We start from the raw sequence: 20,998 nt of genomic DNA, 5'->3' as shown, positions 1-20,998 counted from the left end.
TAAACTTATTTAGTGAGACAAGAACACTTTATACAAAATTGAAATAAATTTGCCATATTAATTCTTGGAATAGAATTTTGACTATTAGCTTTTCTTAGCAAAATTTATTGCAAAACCCCACTTACTACATGTATGGCATTTAAACATTTCAGTTATCTTTTAAATACACAAATATGTGATTATGACCAGCTACACGTAGGAAAACATTTGTGTATATATAAATATGTGTATGATAAAATGATATGCAAAGAACATTCACAATAGTAGCAAATACTACCCCTTCCACATATACTTTAAAAAGTCTTTTGTTCTAATTACTTCCCAAAAGAACTAAAAATGTTTTTCTTTAAAAAAAAATATTCAAGACCCACAAACTTTATCTTGGTTTTATTTAATATTTAACTTCAAATGAAATGGCAATGGTGTATATTAATACCCTCAGTGAATGTAAATAATTAATTTTTTTTTCGAGTGTTTACAAGCTTCCAGATACCAGTCAAATAATGAAGTCGTATAAAAAGTAGATCTTTGCCCATCTGTAGCCAGCTCCAAAACGGGACCAGCTTAGAACCTGTAATTAGAAAATTTAAAATATATTGGCTTGAATAAGCACTGAATGGAAAATCACTTTAAAAACTACACTAAAAAGTCAACCAATACTACCTTTGACATGATCTTTTTAGACATTTAAGTTGTGAGCAAATTTTAAATGTATTCACATTTAAGTCATATAAAATAACTCTGGAACGCAAAATTCTAGAAACAAAATGAAACCAGGAAGTTGAATTCAGAACTTTAAAAATGACCATGGAACAGGCAGGAAAACACACAGAGTTTAGGTTTAATAATGATATCTGAATAGTGTCACATAATACAGACAGCACTGAGTTTGGAGTTGAGAACCTTTGTTTGAATCTTGTTTTTTTCACTTATTTCCCATTTCTATCTGTCAGTTCTTTGGGCCTCAGTTTTTTCATCTATAAAATGAAATTGTATCAGGTTATCTCTAAGCTTCCTTCTGAATCCTATGCTTCACAAGATAACCCACTTGGTTACTGGAGAAGCAATAATTATGTAAAACATGGCGAAAACACCACATAAGACCTCACAGAACAGAACTGATATACACTAATCCAATCTCAGTAATAATTCATGTTTATAGTGTTTTAAGTATTTTCTTTACTACATTGCTATAAGGTAGGGGTTACTGCCCTCACTTTGTAGCTGAGGCAACTTCAACTGGGGGTGGGCGTTGGGGGGGGGGTGAGGTGTCATGACTGAATAGTGTAGGTACTAGGCTGCAAATACAGGTTGCTCCCATCTCCAAGTCTCCTACTCTTTCCATCATACCCAACTAACAGGTTAGATTACAGATTGTCATGCCACAAATAATCTAATTCTCTGAAGCTATGTTCAGCATTATAAATGATTACTGGTACCATATTTATAGATGTACAAAAACTGTTGACACCAAGTCAATTTCACTATCAGTATACTTTATGTTTAAAGCATGTCTTCTCCCACTGTGAACTTATGGCAATAGTTTCTATAAAACTCAAGGAGCTCTGAACATACTAATCTCCTTCTATATAACTAATTATGGGACATGTACTGTTATATCCATTTTACAAACGAAAAAAACCAAGGCACCTAAAATTAAAGTGTAATGCAATTAATTGTTCAAGGAATGCAAGTGTGTAAAGACATTTATGGGGTCCCCTGCCACTCTCAGAAACCTTACTTATTGTCTAGGGGTAAGAGTATGTGGAAGTGGCAAGTATTCACTCACAGTTTTTTTTTTTTTAAAGCAACTGGGGTTAAGTAACTTGCTCAAGGTTACACAGGCAGGTGTTTCTGGGTGGGTGCTAAGTGTCTGAGCCCTGATTCGATCCCAGGTCATCCCGACTCTGGGGCCGGTGCTCTTACTCGATGTGCTACCTGGCCGCCCCAACTCACAGCTTTCTTACTTAGTCAGTGAGAAGAGTCCCTGACTGCATTGTTTCCCAGGCCACCAAGAGAGTGCAACAGTTTTTCCATGCACAGAAGGAGATGTGTTTGCCCACATGGCCTGAGAGGGGGGTTTATGGGCAATGTTCCTGATCCACAGTCTCCTAATTAGAGGAGGGAAAAATTTCCTAAGCAATGTGACCCCATGATCTAGCCTTGTAGCAGAGAAAGATTTTCTTGGATACTGCCAGCCATGCAGATTACCTGGAAAGCAACTCCAAGTTGAGAGAATTGCCAATGTGTCAGCTGCTGCCGCTGCTGCTGAGCAACAAGGAGCTAAGGCAACAAAATGCGGGAGCACAAGACCTGTACTCAGTCCCCTCTCACTACCATGCAAGATTGGGATAGGTAGAAGGTAGAATTGGAAGGGTTTTGACTCTCTAGGAGCCACAAAATGTTTGCTCATCAGGAGTCCCAAAGAGAATCCTATATGACTGGAAAAGATATTGGAGGACCCTGCTAGAGCAGTAGGGATTCATTGGGATGCTGGTACAATGCCCTGCTGACAACTCCTAGTTTGGTTCCTTTGGAGTGGAAGCTATTTTGAGTGCTTTCTCTGTTTACAAACTTCTTTGAGTCCTCTGCATCTTTGGCATTCTATGCAGAGTGAAATAAAGGCTGTTCCAGAATTGTTCTCTTACCTTGAGAGCTTGTATGGAAGTTGGGGACTCTTTTTACCCAAATATGTGAAAAGTCAGACATGAGCTATATTTGGAAATTTCCCAGCATAACTTCTGTGTAGAGGCAGCACAGGCCCTCATGTGTCCATGTGAGCTCAGAATGGCTTATATAGGTACACGGCCATGGGTTACAATTTGTATTCATTTTAAATATACTTTGAATTGGCTTGTTTGTGGATGTTATTCTTCCATAGTGAAATGCAAGTTCCTTGGGGGCAAAAATTGTTTTGTTTTTGTCTCTGAATTCCCAGTGCCTAGCACAGAATCTGTATGGTAGTAGGCACTTTATAAATACTCATTGAATTGAACTGAAAATAAAGGCATGGGCTATGAAAATACACCTCTACTTCTCCTTCCTTTCTAAAACAGAGGGATTAGTTTAAACCCTAAGTAAGCTAAGACATCTGTTCTAGAATAGCCTGGGGAGGTATAGGCTGATTCTAGAACACTTATAATCTGGAGAACTTTATGAAATTTTGTACCGAGTAGACCTTCTAGATATGGAATTAATGTGACATCCCGGTAAGATATCCTTCTAGAAAGGACAGGAATGGAATGAGGAGAAAGGTAACATTCATTCATCTGGTTTTGTTTGCTGTTTTATAAGTTTTAAAGGAGATACAGCTTACAAAGCAAGTTAACGTCAGAACTAGTGCCAAGTCAAAGCCACTTATAATTATTTACTTGTATATAGTTATATATTAAGCTACTGGAGGCCCAGTCTGGCACTCTATCTGGTAAATAGCATACAATTATAAACAAAATCACTATAACCCATAATATTTATGGTCTGAGAAGCAGTATGGTATAGTGGATAGAGGGGTGACCTCAGAATCAAAACTACTTGGGTTAAAATTCTTCTTCTGACATATCCTGGCTAAAAAGAGCCATGTGAAAAATCACGTAACTTATCACTGTCCAGGTAACTTTCTAATCCTATAAATTTAGAACAGTTTCAGATCTGCCTTGATAGAGGCAGTTACCTTACCCAGGTACTCTCTATATCAATGAAATTATAGATGGGACATACAAAACACTTTCAGATATAGGATATATATGTATGAGATGAAAAGAAGCAGTTTTGAATAGATTTTGAAAGTACATACATGGAGAAGGACTGCAGATTTATCTACTTTTCAATACACTATAAGTATTAAGTACATAAAAGATGCCCATTAAATATCTCCAGAATGAGGCAAACAAATACAATGTTAACAAAAAGCAGTGTATATCCTTTAAGATTCTAAGCTATTCTGCTAACTTTTGACAAGTATGGTACCTTTTCTGATACTTATTAAGTAAGCCATGCTTAGTAAATCTCTTGGCTAAGAAAGGGCACCTCTCCCACTACATAATGGAAAGAAGCAGAAATTGGAAAAACTGTAGCAGCAAAGATAAAAAATAGCTTTTCCATGGAGTTGGTTCATTGACATAGAAAGCTGACTAGGTCCTGACAACAACAGGGAAAGGAAGGGATCTTAAAATTCTGTTTTGACTAGTACTAATTTTAGATCAGTTGTCATATGAACAACTCACTTACCTTCAATTTCAGTCCAGTTGACAGCAACTTCTGCTATTGGAATTTTAAAAAACTGCGCAATATAAAGAAGTTCTACATCAAATGCCCTGAAATAGACAGATTTTTTTTTTTAAAGCAAGTTGGGTGCTATTAGATCTCTCACGTGACAAAATTTAAATTAGCTTGTTTACCAGTTGTGCAGTTTATGTGGTTACTTTGAAGGTTAGACCCATAAAACAATGAAATTAATAAAAAGCTAAGCTATGATGGAGAAAAAAATGACTGAAGGATCTATGGCCCAGTTAAAGGAGAAATTGAGGATCCTGATTAGAAATCAGAGCATTTGGAGAATTTGATAGAGAGGGTCTTAAACCCAGCCCTGTCATTTTAAAGAACGTTTAGCCTAGAGCATCTGAGACAGATGGTTGTCAATCCTAACTTTAAGATGTTCAGGTAGAACTGAGAGCCTGTTTCATGTTTAATCAACCATTTAATGTAGAGATGATGACACCAGTCTCAAAGAAGCTCCAACAGAAGGCTCACAGCCTGCAGATGCTTAGGTAATTCTTGTTGCCACTACTCAGGGAATCAAGGTTTCTCCTCCAAAGGACATGATCCTGGGTTCCCTCTCTGATGGCATTCCCTGACCTATTGTGGCAGCGAGGTGGTACAACGGATAGAGCCCTGGGCCTGGAGTTAGGAAGACCTGAATTCAGCCTCAGGCTTTTCTTAGCTGTGTGAACCTGGGCAAGTCACTTAACCTCTGTCTTAGCTCCCTCAACTGTAAAATGGGGATGATAATAATACCCAACTCATAGTTGTTGTGAAGATCAAATGAGCTAATATCGATAAAGTACTTACCACAGTGACTAGTACAGAGTAGGCACTTAATAAATGCTAATTCCCTTACACTTCCTGTTACTGCATATCTGTAGTAAAGTAGACACATAGATATTCAGGGCACAAATGTGAGTAGGTCTTTGGGTATGATTGTAGAGGCAGGTAATCTTAAGTGTAGTCTTATTGAGAAGTTAACACATCAAAGAGGTTTTGAACACTTCTAGTTCCACTTCCCAGTTTGCCATTATTTCCCCAACCATGGTGAAACTCTTTCTTATAGTTTTTCTGATCACTGAGGAAGAAACACAGTCTGCTCCTACGCTGAAATGGAGACATTAGCACTGACTTTCATGTTGTTTCCTTGCATCTTGCCACTGAATTTCTTCTGCTCATGTTCAGAAGTGCACAGTCCAGGGTAAAAATGAATGAAAAAGCATTCTCTACTGTCCCTTAATCCTTCCACATATTAAAAAAATTTAAGTTCACTACAAGAAACAGGTTTCTTCCCATTTCTACTCCCTTACATTTTCATGGGTGGCATAAGCTTCTGTCTACACTTCTACGTCTTATGACATATTAAAAAAATAAAGTGATGCTTTATTACTCTGGCCCAGATAGAATGATTTTAGTCTCAATCCACAGAGTATTTGGAGGGAGCTTTCCTTCTCTCCCCTACCCTGCTCAAATCCTAATTATGTAACTAGCTCCAAAATGAGGTAGTTGGATAATTCAGGATAAGTTATTTTAAGCTCACCTAATACATTTTCTTATCCTACTTAAATATCTATTCAAGAAGGTAGAACCATCTAAAAAGAGGGTGCTTTGTGTTTTACAAAAGGAAATATAAAAACTTCTGTTAAATAGGATTGACAATTCTGAAGGAAGGAAACTCAACATTAAGCCTTGTGTTTCACCTTGAACTCTTTCCATTATTTCTTTGTTTTCTATTTCATAAGAGCACACTGTAAGAGAAGTGAATTGTTGGGCTGAGATAGGTTTTATGATAGCTGAATTGAACAGGATTTTCAATATTAAATAACTTTCTAAGGCCTGCATTGTCCAAGTACTTAGTAAAATCTATACCTTATCAGATATGGAAAGTGATTCAATTCAAGAATTATACAAATGTAAATTGGGAGGTAAGAGAAGAGCTCATTGGTTGGAAACATCTTATGAAAAAAACCAACAATGACTATATATTTTGTTATGTTTTTGTTATTAAAGACAGCATGCCATAGCAGAGAGGGGCCTTGCAATAGGGATGCTTCAGTTTAAGTTCTTCTTCTGACATACTTTAGCTGTGATCAGTGTGGGATTTTGAAAGACCCAAAGAAAGATTTTGGAAAAAATAAATCACATTTCCATGCAAAAGTAACAAACATTTCTTATTAGTAAGGCACATGTAATTATTGGAATAAGAATGCCTTATTCCTTTGACAAAAACTGCTGGAAAAACTAGAAAGTAATATGGCAGAAATTAGGCTTAGTGTAATTTCTCATACCATTTATCATAAGAAGCTCCAAATAGACACAAGACTAAATATTAAAGATCACATTTTTTTTTTAAAATGGAGGACAATGGAAAAAGGTACCTTTCACAACTATGTGTTAGGGGAAGAGTTCTCAAGTTAATTAAGAATATAAATGACCACAGAAGTTAAAATGGGCAATTTTCACTATATAAAATCAAAAAGCTTTTGCAAAAATAAAATCAATGTAACTAAAATAACAATAAAAGTAATTAACTGAGAAAAGAATCTTCATAAAAAAATACTTTTGATAAAGGTCTGATAACCAACAGACAGAGGAAAATGATACAAATGTCTAAGAATAAGAGCCATTCCTATAGAAGAAAAATGGTAAAAGGATATGAAAAGGCAGTTTTCAAAAGAAGAAATTCAACCATGTAAAAGAACCTTATGAAAAAAACATCCGGAATAATAAAGAACAAGATAATTGTGAATTAAAACAACACTAAGGTTTCGCCTCACATCAGATGACAAAAGACAAAAATCACAAATGTTGGAAGGGCTTTAAGTGAATCAGAATACTAATGAATTATTGGGAGAATTATAAATTTATATAAAAATTCTGGAAAACAATTTAGAACTACAGCCAATCTATATACCCTTTGACCCACTACTGGGAAAATAACCCAGAGGTCAATAGAGGGAAAGGGCTCATACATAAAAAATACTTATAGCAGTACCTTATGTGGCAGTAAAGAACCTGAAACAAAGCAGGTAGTTATCAAAAGGGAACTAGAGGAACAAATGGTTATATGAATGTAACAGAATATCACTATGCCAAAAGAAATGACAAATATGAAGAATTCATAGAAACTTGGGAAGCCCTGTAATGAACTAATGCAGAGTAAAATAAGTAGAACAAGGCCACAACAATGTAGAAGAAAACAACTGTAAAAGACTTCAGAACATTGATAAAGCATACCTCCTGCCTCTTGGAAGGGGTGAAGAACTTACAGGTGTGAAATGAGGGATTTTTAGAAACCGCCAAGGTGTTGTTTTGCTTGGCTATACCTTTAAATACAAGGGAGGATTTCCAAGTGGGGAGGATAGAAGCAGAGTTAGTGGGAAGTGAAAGAAATATCTAAAAACAGAAAAAGAAAGAAACAACACTGACAAAACAAAACAAAAAAGTTCAGCTGGGGATACAAATAGGACAATTTTGTTGCTACTTTGTAAAATACATATTTTAAAAAGAAATTACATAACAGATGTTCCCAGTTTAACACAATACTTTTTGTTTTTGGTATATTGAAATGTTTGCATTTGTTGATAATTATTAAATTAATAACACAAAGAAAAAGCAAACATATGGTGTTTTATTAAAATATCAAGTATTTGGGGAAAGGGAGCAGTAATCACATGGTTATAATGATGAAGAGTATAGTTAGTTATAACAAAGGCAATGGCTAAATGTCTGAAATCTGCCTTTTAAAGGTTGAGATGGCTCCCATGTTTGAATGTGCTGTTGGCATAGCTGCTCCCAGCACTGTCTTTGGAGGAAATATATACTTATTGAGGTTAAAAAAAACTGTCAGAAGAGAATATACTTTCAAGTACACCATTTTCTGAGCCACTCACAAATGTGGTAACATAAAATTTTAACACTAGTTAGAAGGCATTTGGCAGATATATGTTTCAGAGGAATTTTATTTCTGCCATTAACCATATTTCACTCATTGCAGTTCTGGAAGCATTAAGAAGCCTAGAATATCTCTATTAATCAACCAAAAAGCATTTATTAGAGCCTACTATGTTATGTACTTTCTCACTATGCTAGTCAATGGGGATACAAAAACAAAAAAGGGAACTCCCTATTCACAAAGAGTATAAAGGGAAAAAGCATGTACATAGAATAAATACAAAAAGAAAAAATATAAATAAACCCAAGATTGTTTTGAAAGAAGTGTAGCAAATAGTCAAGGTAAACCGAGGTAAAGGGCTCTGAGCAAAATCAGTTTATTAACAGTGACAAATACAACAAATACAATGTCAACAAAATAGGTCAGATTGGCAACCTCGGTAAAGCCAGTGACCCAAATGAGGAGGGGACCCTCTTTACTGACACATAAAAAAGAAAGGGTTTTAGTAGGCATGGAGAAAAAATGACAGGTTGTAGGTCTGAGGCAGGAACATTACAAATGGTAATACTAAGAAAGGTAGGCTGGCATTCACATTAAGCTAATCACTGCCCCTCTCTGACAATTAAGGAATGTTAATTGTTTTCTGAGACTCACAGGCATACTGTAACCTTTCCTAGGGAATTAAAACTACCAGACTTGCTGTCTCCTTAGAAGAGATAAAAAATATCCCCTGATTGCATAGAGACAAGCAAGGACAGCTGACATATTTTTTAGGGATGTTATAACTTGAGGGGCTTAAAGGTAACAAACACTGTCCTGGAAGTGTCCTAGGGGTACCTGTGAGAGAGAACTTTTCTACAGCTTTTCTAGACTTTTTTACTGGTCTACAGCTTCATCCTATCCCATTCCCCAATTAGACAATTCATGCTGCTTTGAGTAGTCTAAGAGTTTAGATGGCTAACAAAGCTATTCCTCCTAATCTTCAAAACATTTCTTTTGAAGAATTGAGTTGAGGTTTATTCATTGTTATAATAAATGGCTCCCTGGGATGGGGTAGGAATGCACTGGGAAATGTAGATACTGTAAAAACAAAAGAGATTAAGAGAATTTTATTTCCAAAAAGAATCAGGACAAGGTAATACCAGGAAAGAAAAAACACAAGGATTTTGAGGCTCTGAGGACTTGATTAGAGTGAAATAAAATACATCTTTTTTAGTTTTTCTATTTTTAAAGAGAAGAACGAATAAGTTTTCAAATAATAACCCTACAGAGAAAAATGTTTTGATTAAGGGCTTATTAACACAACATTCTATGTGTTTACACTGGTGGTTCTCCATTTAGCTTTAAATGAAATGCTGAAGAATGCTACCAAGAGATTTTGAGATAAGATAGACTTTTGAAGAAGAGGACACCGAGTTCACAACTTTTGATTTTTACTGATCCCAAAGAGACTGATTAAAATATAGGACTAAAAGCACACACAGACACACCGACATAGGCCATAAAGGAAAGAAAACAAAACTGTTCCAGTTTATACCTCTCCTCCTTTTTTTTTCTTTTTTCCCACTGTTTACAAAAACTGAATTTGAAAGAAAAAAGCCTACCTAACTAAAGGCAATTTCATCATATTTTGTTTATCGAACATAACCAGTTTTACATTTCAAGGAAAAAACAGATCCTCAACAATGAAAACACTATTCCCTATTACCAAAGCCTTGCTTTTAAACTACAAAGAACAAGTCCCTTGGCCCATCTGGATATAACAGTTGAATGAATAACTTCAGGTCCTGGGGAGGAGCTTCCTTTCAAGCATGGCTTCTTATAATTATGTTCACTGGTTTCATATTTCATAGTGATTATTCATATCAGTGATTCTTTTGCTATTCTACACAGTAACAAACATATGCATGTTCAAGGAAAAATATGCCATTTTTAAAACAAAGAATTTAAATAGCTTTGGATCCTAATGATCATTTTAATTCTGAACAAAGATTTCTCCAAAGCAACTTCATTTTTTCTGGTGTGGCATCTGTTTCTCTGGAAACAGATGCTGAAAACTGGTGAAGACTACTAAGTAATTAGAATCTGGACAAGTTTCAATGATTGAGGCAAGGGGGATTGGTGGATAGAAGTAACTGACTAAATGTTAACAACTCAAAGGGTTCTCATTTTTAAAAAGGATAATTATCATTTTTTAACCTGTAACCATAAGAGCTAAGATTCTTTCAATCAGAAGAAAATATTTTTAGTAGCAAAAGTATGGAACTGGGAATAACTATTCTCTTTAATAGTCAATAACATAATCATTAATATAAAACTGCTCCATATTATTTGTAAATTAACAGATAAGAATATTAGTTGTAATATATTTAAGGTATACTTCCATGCTCAATAAAATCAATTTTAGTTCAGTATGTCACATTCCTTAAAGGGTATATTTCTGAAAGCGAAAATTGCTGCACCTAACAGACATGGAATAAAAGTATTTATTTGGAAAGAAATAAGGAAAGTGGTCATTCTTTGAAGGCCCTATATGAAATTTATTCAGTACAATCTCAGTCTGATATCCAAATGAATTTATGATAGGATCGTAGACTTTGGAGGGAAGGGACCTTACAGATCATTAACTCTTTTCAGATAAGGAAACTGAGGCATAAGGTGCTTAACTGACTTGTCCATTGCCATATAGGTAATGGTTGGCAGAGCAAAGATTTAGATAGAGATTCCCTGACTCCAAATATTTTGGGTTTTGGCATACAGATGCAATTAGTTATCTGTATAGATATATTAGATATTGATAAGGCATCCAAGTGGCATCCAGTGTATTGAACACTGGATCTAGATTCAGGAAGGCCTGAGTTCAAATCAGTCTTCAGGTATGTGAGACCCTGCACAGGTTACTTGGTTTCCTAATCTATAAAGTGAAGATAATAACAGTATTTACTTCCCAGGGTTATTGTGCAGATAAAATGATGTAATATTTATACAATGCTTTATAAACCTTAAGGTGTTATATAAATGCTTTTATTATCATAACTTTTTATATTCATTGTTTCTTTAAAAAAAAGAAAAAGAATGCACGTTCAGGAGGGACATTCTACCATGAACTATCTTTTTTCATACTGTTCATAATTAAGATTACTTTTCAGTAGATAAAATGTAGGCTTATATAAATCTGTATATTGGAATTTTAATATCTTTGCAAATAATCTTTCATGCTTTAAACTAGGATCTAATAAATACAATGGAAATGCAAGGACTCAAACTAGGTTATGAATACACAACTTTTGCAAAAGTCTGTACAAACGATTATAAGAAGATTTAACATTAGATATTGCCAAGTCAGAGAACTTACCATCGCTCAATGTGCAAATTTGAAAAAGTCAGCAAAGCTGCTTCTCGAGTTAACAATTTGAAACCACACTGTGTATCTCTGATTTCTTTGACACAGAGGAACCACACCAGAAAGTGAAATCCATGCATGAGAAGAGTTCGGAAATAGGAACGCTGAAAACAAAGTACAGGCACAATTTAGATGGCATTTCCATTTATTTGTCAAGGGTACTTTAAAGTGGTGGAAAGTATCTGACTGCACATAACTATGTTTTAATCTTGAATTGACTGTATACACCTAACATATAAACAAAGTTCCATTAGCTTCACCAACAAAACATATCAAAAGGACAGTTTTTAAAATTTAATAAAAACAAGTGAGAATGCCTGGAAGCTAAGCCACTGAACAGGGGCACTAAATAACGAGTTCCTGAGTTATTAATGGTTGAGCAGGAGAAGAAATACTATGGTACTTCCCAAGAGCACAAGGCTCCAGGAAGTCTACCATGAAAAATGAGCTTTATGTTGCTACAAGCAAGGAACACATCATCACATGTATTTATGATTCCTCTTTGCCTCACAAACTTTTATCAGTCTAAGAGAAAGCTGATAGTTATCATGGTAGAACGCAAAAACGACAGACTAAAATGCAGCCTCCTGCAAAGAGCAGTGAACTAGGAGTGAAGATACCTGAGTTTGATTTTATAACACCAAATCATTTAACCTGAGCTTTGGCTTCCTTATCTGTAAATTGGGGACAAACAAAATTTGTACTAGCTACTGCACAGAGGTCACAGGATCATAGACTTTGAGATGGAAGGGAACTTGGAGGGAACTGGGTTCAGTACTATCATTTTAAAGGTAAGGGAATAAACTCCCAAAGATGAGTGACTAGCTCAAAGTCACCCAGTAAGGAGGGACAGAGCCAGGATCTGAATGGAAGTCCTCTGAGTGCCAAACCAGCACTCTTTCCATTGCTCCAAATGGCATCTAATAGAGTCTTTCCAGTGTGGTCCAAAGGCCAAATTTCTTCACTTAGGTCTAAGCAGCCTTTAACATTTTAACATTTGTCCAAGCTATTTCCAAGAGAGTTTCTAGAAGATCTTTAAAAAGGATGAGCATGCCAAACAAACAAACCCCACTGTGTAAGACTGATGAAAATAAATAGTACAAACAGTCCAGTTGTACAGTTTCATGATGGGGTGGCCAAAACTTTTTCTTTCAATCGCTCACGCTGACATGTAAAGCACTTTGCATGTGTTAAAGTGCTAATCTCATTTGATCAACCCTGTGAATTAGGTGCTATGAGTATCTCCACCTCACAGATGAGCTAATGACTTGCTCAGGGTCACACAGAGCTAATAAATATATGAAGCAGAAATCAAACTCTGATCTTCCTGACTCTAATTCCAGTATTTTACCCACTAGTCAGGGCTTCTTAAACTTCTTCCACTTGTGACCCCTTCAGCACTTATGGGGTCAAGACCTTTAAGTTTAAGAAGTGCTGCACTAAGCCATCTCAATGCCTCAATAGTAAGACTATTTGCAGAAAAAAAGTAGGCTTTTAGAAGTCTTCTCTTGGCTCCAGGAATTTTCTCCAGTTGTCCCCCCATGCTTGGGATGCTTTCCCTCCTCATCTCTGCCTACTGGCTTCCCAAGTCCCAGCTAACATCCTTCCTTCAAGAGGAAGGCTTTCCCAACCCCTCTAAATTCTAGTGCCTTGCTTCTCTTAATCACTTCCTATTTATCCTGTATATAGCTGGCCTCCATCTCCATTACATTGTGGTCAGGACTATCTTTTGCTTCCTTTTATGTCTCCAGTGTTTAGCATAGTGCCTAGCATATAGTAGATGCTTAATAAATGTTTACTGACTGACTAGAAAAAAGAAGTGACACAGGGTAAATAAATTGACTTGACTCTTTCTCTGCCTCCTACAAACATGTCCAAGTCTATTGCATACTTAATAAACCCTTACTTGACAAGCACACTAAAGCTCTGTTGGTAGAAATGTAAATTGATCCAACCATTCTAGAAAGCAAGTTGAAAAGATACCTCAAAATTTGCTAATATAGCCTTTCACCAGCAATCCCACCACTGGTGGGCATATACCTCAAAAGATCAAAGAAAGAGAGATAAGACCTACATGTTAAAAATATTTATAGCAGTTTTTTTTTTTGTCAGTGCAAAGCATTGGAAACAAAGTGAGTGCCCATCGATTGGGGGAATAAAGGCTGAACAAATTATGGTATGTGAATGTAATGTACATTATTGCATTGTAAGAAATAACAAAAGGCATGGATACGGGACAACCTGAAAGGATTTATATGAATCAACGCGGAGTGTGAAGAGTACTGAACCAGAACAATTTATACAATGACTACAATATTGTAAAGGAAAACAACCACACAGATGGAAAAACCATTATCAGTGAGATGATCAATCAGGTCTCCAGAAGACTAATCATGAAGCCTTAGTCCCATCTTTTGACAGAGGTTTAGAACGAGACCAATATTATAATATAGAGCCATCGCATGGATCTGTTTTACTCAAATACTCTTATTTGCTACAATGTGGGCTTTTCTAGAGGTTTGGGGGGGACCAGGCAGACAGGGGAGAATTAGAGCAAAGAATATGGGTAGCAATAATGATACAAAAAAAAGAAAAAGTCAATGAAACATTAAAAGTCCATATGAGAGATCCGATCAAAATCCAGAACAGGATGCAGACAAGTGTGGCAATATTCAAACTACTGTGTTAAATTCTGTATAGAAAAATCAATAAGCACTTACTAGGTGCTTACTATGTATGTGGCAAGCACTATGGTAAGAGCTGATGATGAGGGGCGGCCAGGTAGCACAGCGAGTAAGAGCACCGGCTCCAGTGTCGGGATGACCTGGAGATCGAATCCTGGGCTCGGACACTTAGCACCCACCCAGAAACACCTGGCCGTGTAACCTTGAGCAAGTTACTTAACCCCAATTGCTTAGGGGCAGCCAGGTGGCTCAGCGAATAAGAGCACCGGCCCCAGTGTTGGGATGACCTGGGGGATCAAATCCAGGCTCTGATACTTAGCACCACACCCAGAAATAACTGGCTGTGTAACCTTGAGCAAGTTACTTAACCCTGATTGCTTAAAAAAAAAAAAAGAGCTGATGATGGTGTCATATACAATCATCTTTTTCTGTTCTTCTATCTACCCAAATGTGAGTAACTGGGAGGATGATAGTGACTTTGATAGTAATAGGAAAGTTAAGAAGGAGGGGAAAGAGAATTATTGTCTTTGACTTGTTTTATTTGGATAGATTGAATTTGAGATGCCTACAGAATATATTCAGTTTAAAATGACCAATAGGCAATCAATGATACGGAACTGGAGCTCATAGAAGAGTCTAGGGTTGGTTCTGCAGATCTGGGAATCATCTATAAAGAAATAACAATTGAACATAATTATGGGAACTCAGAAGATCACTAAATATATATTTTAAACTACACACCACAGAAATTCAGCCATATACCACTATCTTTTTTTTCTGTTCTGTGATAAGGACATCTTCACGTTTGTTAATTTTTACCGTATTTCATCAATAATAAGGAAAAAAATTTCACTTGCTTGCCATTGTCTCAAGTTGTCTCCTCATATCTCTTCCTCCCTTTCACTGCCAAACTCCTAAAAAGAATTATCTATACCTGCTGCCTTCACTTCTTCCTGACCCCCTTACTTTGTCATTCTTTGAAATCTAGCTTCTCATCTCATCTCTCAAGTGGAACTGCTTTCTTTAAAGGTCTCTCTTAACTTATAAATCTTAATGGACTTCTTTTTCTCTTTGATTTTAACCTCTGAGTTTTTGATAGTACTGATAATTCTTTCCTCCTAGATACTCTTTCTCTTCTTGCCTCTCAAGATACTATTCTCTTCCTGTTTTTCTAATCATTTCTTCTCAATCTCCTCTACTGGATCATCAGTCTAATTCCTGTCTTCTTGGCATGGTTGTTAATAAGAATTCTGACCTGGGTCCTTTTCTCTTTCTATACTTTCTCAGATATTGTATTAGTTTCCATGGATTTAAGAATCACTTTTTTATGCAGATGATTCCCCAGCAGATCTATATAGCCAGCCCTAATCACTCTCCTAAATTTTCAACTTGCATTATCAACTGTCTGTCCAATATCTTGTCCTGTATGTCTTGTAGGTAGTCCAATGAAATACTTAAAACAAACCTCGATATGTTCCCCTCTAAACCCATTGCTCCTTCCAAACTTCTGTTGTGAACACCATCATCGTGCTAGTCAACTATTTTCACAACTTCCGAATCATCCTTTTTTCTTCTCTCTTTTTCACATTACTCCTCCATTCCCACATTATTATTTAATCCATTGTCAAGTCTTGATTCTTCTACCTCCACAGCATCTCACACAATTGTCTCCTTCTTCCCTTTCAGATAGCCAATGCTGTGATTCAGGCTGGAATGACCTCCTGCTTGTACTATTGTAGTAACTTCCTAATTATTCTCCGTGATTCCACTCTTTCCTCTGTTTTTCTGTTATCTAAAAAGTTGCCAGAATAATCATCCTAGGGCACAGGTCTGACTATGTCACTAACCTCAAAAACTTCAAGTGGCTCCCACTGCTTAGAGGATATAAAATATACTCTTTAGCTTTTAAGGTCCTCTGGAACCAGGTATTAACTATCATTACAAAATTATTTCAAACTATAAACCTATACACACATAAAACTATGTATATACATAAAATAAATTTCACTATATATATTTATATCTATATCTTTCTAACTACAAATTCTACATTCTAGCTAAAATGGACTAAAAGTTCTTTTCCAAAAGTGACACTCAGTTTCTTAAAAATGATACTTCATGCTTTCTACTTAGTCCTCATCTTAATATCTTAGAAAGCTTGTTTTTCCTGCAAGGTTTAGCTCAGATGCCATCTTTTCCATTAAGCTTTCTCTGATTCCCTAAGCTCTTACTGTCTTCTTCCACTTCTATTTCCTTCACTCAAATCAAAGTCACCTGCAAATCAGGTCATCATTTTCCTGATGTCATGGTCCTCTTTGAAAACGAAGGACAAGGGGTGGCCAGGTAGCACAGCGAGTAAGAGCATCGGCTCCAGTGTTGAGAAGACCTGGAGATCGAATCCCGTGCTCAGACACTTAGCACCCACCCAGAAACACCTGGCCGTGTAACCTTGAGCAAGTTACTTAACCCCAATTGCTTAGGGGCGGCCAGGTGGCTCAGCGAGTAAGAGCACTGGCTCCAGTGTCGGGATGACCTGGATCAAATCCGGGCTCAGATACTCAGCACCACACCCAGAAATAACTGGCCGTGTAACCTTGAGCAAGTTACTTAACCCCGATTGCTTAAAAAAAAAAAAGAAAAAGAAAACGAAGGACAAACACAACTATACTTGGTGTAGATATCATATGCTTTCGTACAATGTAAACTCCTACAATGAAATAGGGACTGTTTCATTTGTCATAAATATCTCATTTTATTAAATCTGCAACTTTGGTTGGGAACCATACTACAGAAAGCATGAGAAAAAGTTGAAACTTTGATGAATCCATTATTTTATTACAGCAGATAGCAATCTCACTGTGCCTTTCAATCTTTAATTTTTAGAAATACTTGGCAGAATCTTTTAAATGTTAGGTACAATATCAAAATTTATCAGTAAGCATATTCCTTTAGGTAAAACTGTTTTAGCATATACATAAACTTTCATCTTTAAATATTGGGTACAAAATTAAAATTCATTTTAATATTAGGTACAATATCAAAATTTATCAGTAAGCATATTCCTTTAGGCAAAAACTGATTTAGTATACATAAATGTTCATATTGCACCTCAACTGTAGAATGGCAGATTTTGACTCAACATAATAGCTACCTGGCTCAGAGTGAAAGGGGTTTGTGCTACATGGGTCTTCAAGGAAGGGCTGATGAGGTGAGGTCTGAGCAGCATGCTGCTGTAGTGCAGAGTGCAAATTTGGAAAATCCGAGCTATACCATTCACTAGTGTGACACCAGCATGTCATCTAACCTTCTTGGACCTCACTGTCCTTGTCTTTAAAGTGAGGGAGTTGGACTAAATGACCTCTAAGGTCCCTTCTGGATCTGAAGATCTCTGTTCAGGTCCTACTTCTAAACATACTGGCCATGTAACCATAGACACATCATTTAAGTTACTTTACCTCTCAGTGCCCTAAGAGACACTATAAATTATCAGTAAGCTGCTGCTGTACATAAGTGAGAGTTACTAATTCCAATAAAATCATTGGTCCAGATTTTTAAAAGTCCCTTTTTATCTTAAATGGTTCACTGAATTATAAATTAAAAACCAATAAAATAGACACCCTTAGTAGTCACAAAAAATGTATAATTTTGCTTATATTGAAATAACAAATATTCAAAAGGGAACCAAATAGTGGTCAAGAGGGGTAGCTGTAATAAAAATGCCTATTTTCAAAGAGTCAAAATCATCACCCTCTGTTCTTCTGTTGAAAAAAGATTCTAGATAATAAGGTAGGAGAGACTGCATAGTTTTGCAATCATATTACTGAAAACTTTTAAAGTCAACTAGGTAATTTTCAAAGGTATTTGCAAAAAAGTGGCATATACATATTACAGAACCTTCCTAAAGTTCCTAAAATAATTCTGAAACATTTAAAAAACAGGTAGATCCAAAATATTTTAGAGCAGTTACTGGTCTAGGATCTGTTATATAGTATAGGGGCACCTCTTCCTTTAAGGCTCACCTCAAAGGCTGCCTACTCTATCATGTCTTCCTCAACACTCTTTGCCAAGAAGACCCCCTGCACTAGCTCTAGTCTTATTCTTTGCATCTGCCACTGTGCATTGTACAGAGCCTTGAAAGCAGTAGGTGCTTGATAAATATATGGTCTTACATATTACTTGAAAAGATTTCATCAGGGTAAACATTCCTTTTACTGATAAATATTAATTCATTATTCATTTCTAATAATAGCAAAATCTAAGAAACAATAATAGAAATGAAAATCCCAATCCAAATAACTAAAAAATGAATAAAGCATCCAGGGATCATATCTACCAAAGCACACAAAAGACTTTTTATAGATTCAATTACAAAGTACTCCTTAAAAAAATAAAGACTAATTTAAATAGCTGGGGAAATAGCAATGCTCATGGTTAGGCTGTGCCAATATAATAAAAGGACAGTATTGTCAAAGTTAATTTACACTGTTAAGGTTATACCAATACAGTATCAAAGGAATACTTTATAGAACTTGATAAAATAATAACAATATTAATTTGGAAAAACAAAAGATCTACAGCATCAAGGAAAATGCTAAAAAAACAGGTAGGGTCAAAGGAGGAACTGAACTTCTAGATCTCAAATTATATTATAGATCAATAGATATCAAAATCATCTGAAATTAGTTTAAAAAACTAGAGGTAGATCAATGTAGCAGACTAGACAGGAGAGAATCAGAAAGAATGGAATTCAATAACAGTACTTGATAAAGCAGAAGACATAAATTACTTAGGAAAGAACTCTATTTGATAAATACTGCTGCAAAAACTGCAAAGCACTCTGGCAGAAATTGGTCTTAGATAATCACCTTACATAATATTCCACAATACATTCTAAATGGATATGTGACTTACTATTAAAGATCATACTAAAAAAAATTAGAAGGGAAGCAGATCATATACCCTCATAGCTATGGGTAGGAGACATATTCTTAAACAAAAAAAGGATAGAGGCAATTACAAAAGATAAAAGATAATTTAGATTAAATAAAACTGAAGACTTCTTCACAGACAAAATTAATGCATCTAGGATAAGAAGGGAAGTGGTTGAATGTGAAATTTCAAATTTTTCTAATAAGGGTTTGGTATCCAAGATATCTAAACAATTCACACACACACACATACACACACACCCCCCAAACATATACATATTCCTTAAAACCTAAATGGTCAAAGGAAAGAATGTTCCAAATCATTAATAATAAGGGAAGTACAAATCAAAACAACTCTGAGGTTTTACCTTACACCTCAAAAATTGGAAAAGATGACAAATAATGGGAATAGTCAATGTTAGAACGGTTGTAGGAAGAAAGGCACATCAATACATTGTTCAGTGGAGCTATGAATTAGTACTGCCATTTTGGAAAACAATTTGGAATTAAGCAAATAAAGTGACTAAACTGTACATTTTCTTGGAACCAGAGATTCAGTTACTGGGCATATAACCCAAGAAAGTCACTGAAAAGAAAATTCCCATATACAATAAAACATTTATAGCAGTCCTTTTTGTGATATCAAAGAATTAGAAACAAAGTAGATACTCACTGACTAGAGAATGACTAAAGAAACTGTGGTAAATGAATGTGATGGAATATTATTTTAAGAAATGATGATTGTGATAACAGAGAAACATGGAAAGGTCTATATGAACTGACATAGAGTGAAGTAAGCAGAGCCAAGAAAATAATATATATGTGTGTGTATGTATATGTATGTATACATACACACATATAACAACAATGTAAATGGAAAGAGCTAAACAAACAAAAATTCAAAAGTGAATGTTGTGAAATTATAAAAAACAAGCATGGCTCAAAAGAGTTATAAGAGGGCACTCTGAACCCACCACTTTGTGGAAGTAGGAGGTCCACAGGTGTTGCATACTGTACATATTTTCAGACTTTTCAGGGGGGCTGATTTTTTCCTGTTCTTTTTCTTTTCTTTTTTTTTTGTTTACAAAGAAATACTATTTGTTTATACTAGATGGCTCTCTGGAAGGGAGGATACTGGGGTAAATTATGATGAAGTTGAAAAAAAGAAAAAAAAGAATATGGTTTTGAGAGGAGCCATGGTCAAGAAAAAAATCATCTGGTGGCTAACATTCTGGAACTGAGCCCATCTCTCCCCACTTAACTAGGATGACAGGTGACTAGGTGACAGTCTATTGCTGACTTATACTAAAGGCCTTTCTCCCTTGGCAGAGCCTGCCAGAACCTGTACTTCACCAGCATAGCTTTCAAGAATCTAAGTTCATCTCCATACCACAATGTGACATCAACATAAGCCTTTATATTTGTGAATTTGATGGATAAATCAACTTTTATTTAGAAAAAGACAAAAAAATAATTGAAATACACGGTAGCAAATAAAAAGAACAAACTAAGATAAAACTACTAAAGAATTAACAGGAAGCAAACCCTGAGAAATCTATTAATGTAATCTGAGACTATAGCTACAACTTCCCCACGATAATATTGAGTATATTTAATATAAAATACTTAAACTTTCAAATTTCCCTTGAAGAAATTGTCATACAGTATAAAACAGGTTTTTCACAAAGGTAGTACATGAATACAAACAGATCGACTGGAATCATGATGATCATTCTAAATAACAGTAGAAACAAATTGAGAAGTACATGAGAAAATGTGGAAGGAGAATAGTAGCACCAACCCAAAAACATAGTCATTAAACTCGGAA

At 35.7% G+C, this 20,998-nt stretch overlaps 1 protein-coding gene across 1 annotated transcript in view; it reads right to left on the bottom strand.

The window, feature by feature from the left end:
• Window positions 1–372: 372 nt before the first annotated feature.
• The window catches only part of ALG5 (ALG5 dolichyl-phosphate beta-glucosyltransferase), a 54,132-nt gene continuing 33,506 nt past the window's right edge, over window positions 373–20,998 (bottom strand). The window contains exons 8-10 of the mRNA XM_069064660.1: window positions 11,511–11,662; window positions 4,228–4,313; window positions 373–571 (exon numbers count right to left, since the gene is read on the bottom strand). Coding sequence (XP_068920761.1) covers window positions 456–571; window positions 4,228–4,313; window positions 11,511–11,662 — 354 coding nt within the window. The 3' untranslated portion in view covers window positions 373–455. The remainder of the gene's footprint in view (window positions 572–4,227; window positions 4,314–11,510; window positions 11,663–20,998) is intronic.

The sequence above is a fragment of the Petaurus breviceps genome, unplaced genomic scaffold (assembly GCF_028583685.1).
Source record: "Petaurus breviceps papuanus isolate PSGF00001 unplaced genomic scaffold, PetGlider_PUasm1.0 90639, whole genome shotgun sequence".
Taxonomy (NCBI): Eukaryota; Metazoa; Chordata; class Mammalia; order Diprotodontia; family Petauridae; genus Petaurus; species Petaurus breviceps.
Note: the sequence above shows the minus strand (reverse complement) of the source record. Positions and strands in the feature narration are given on the sequence as shown.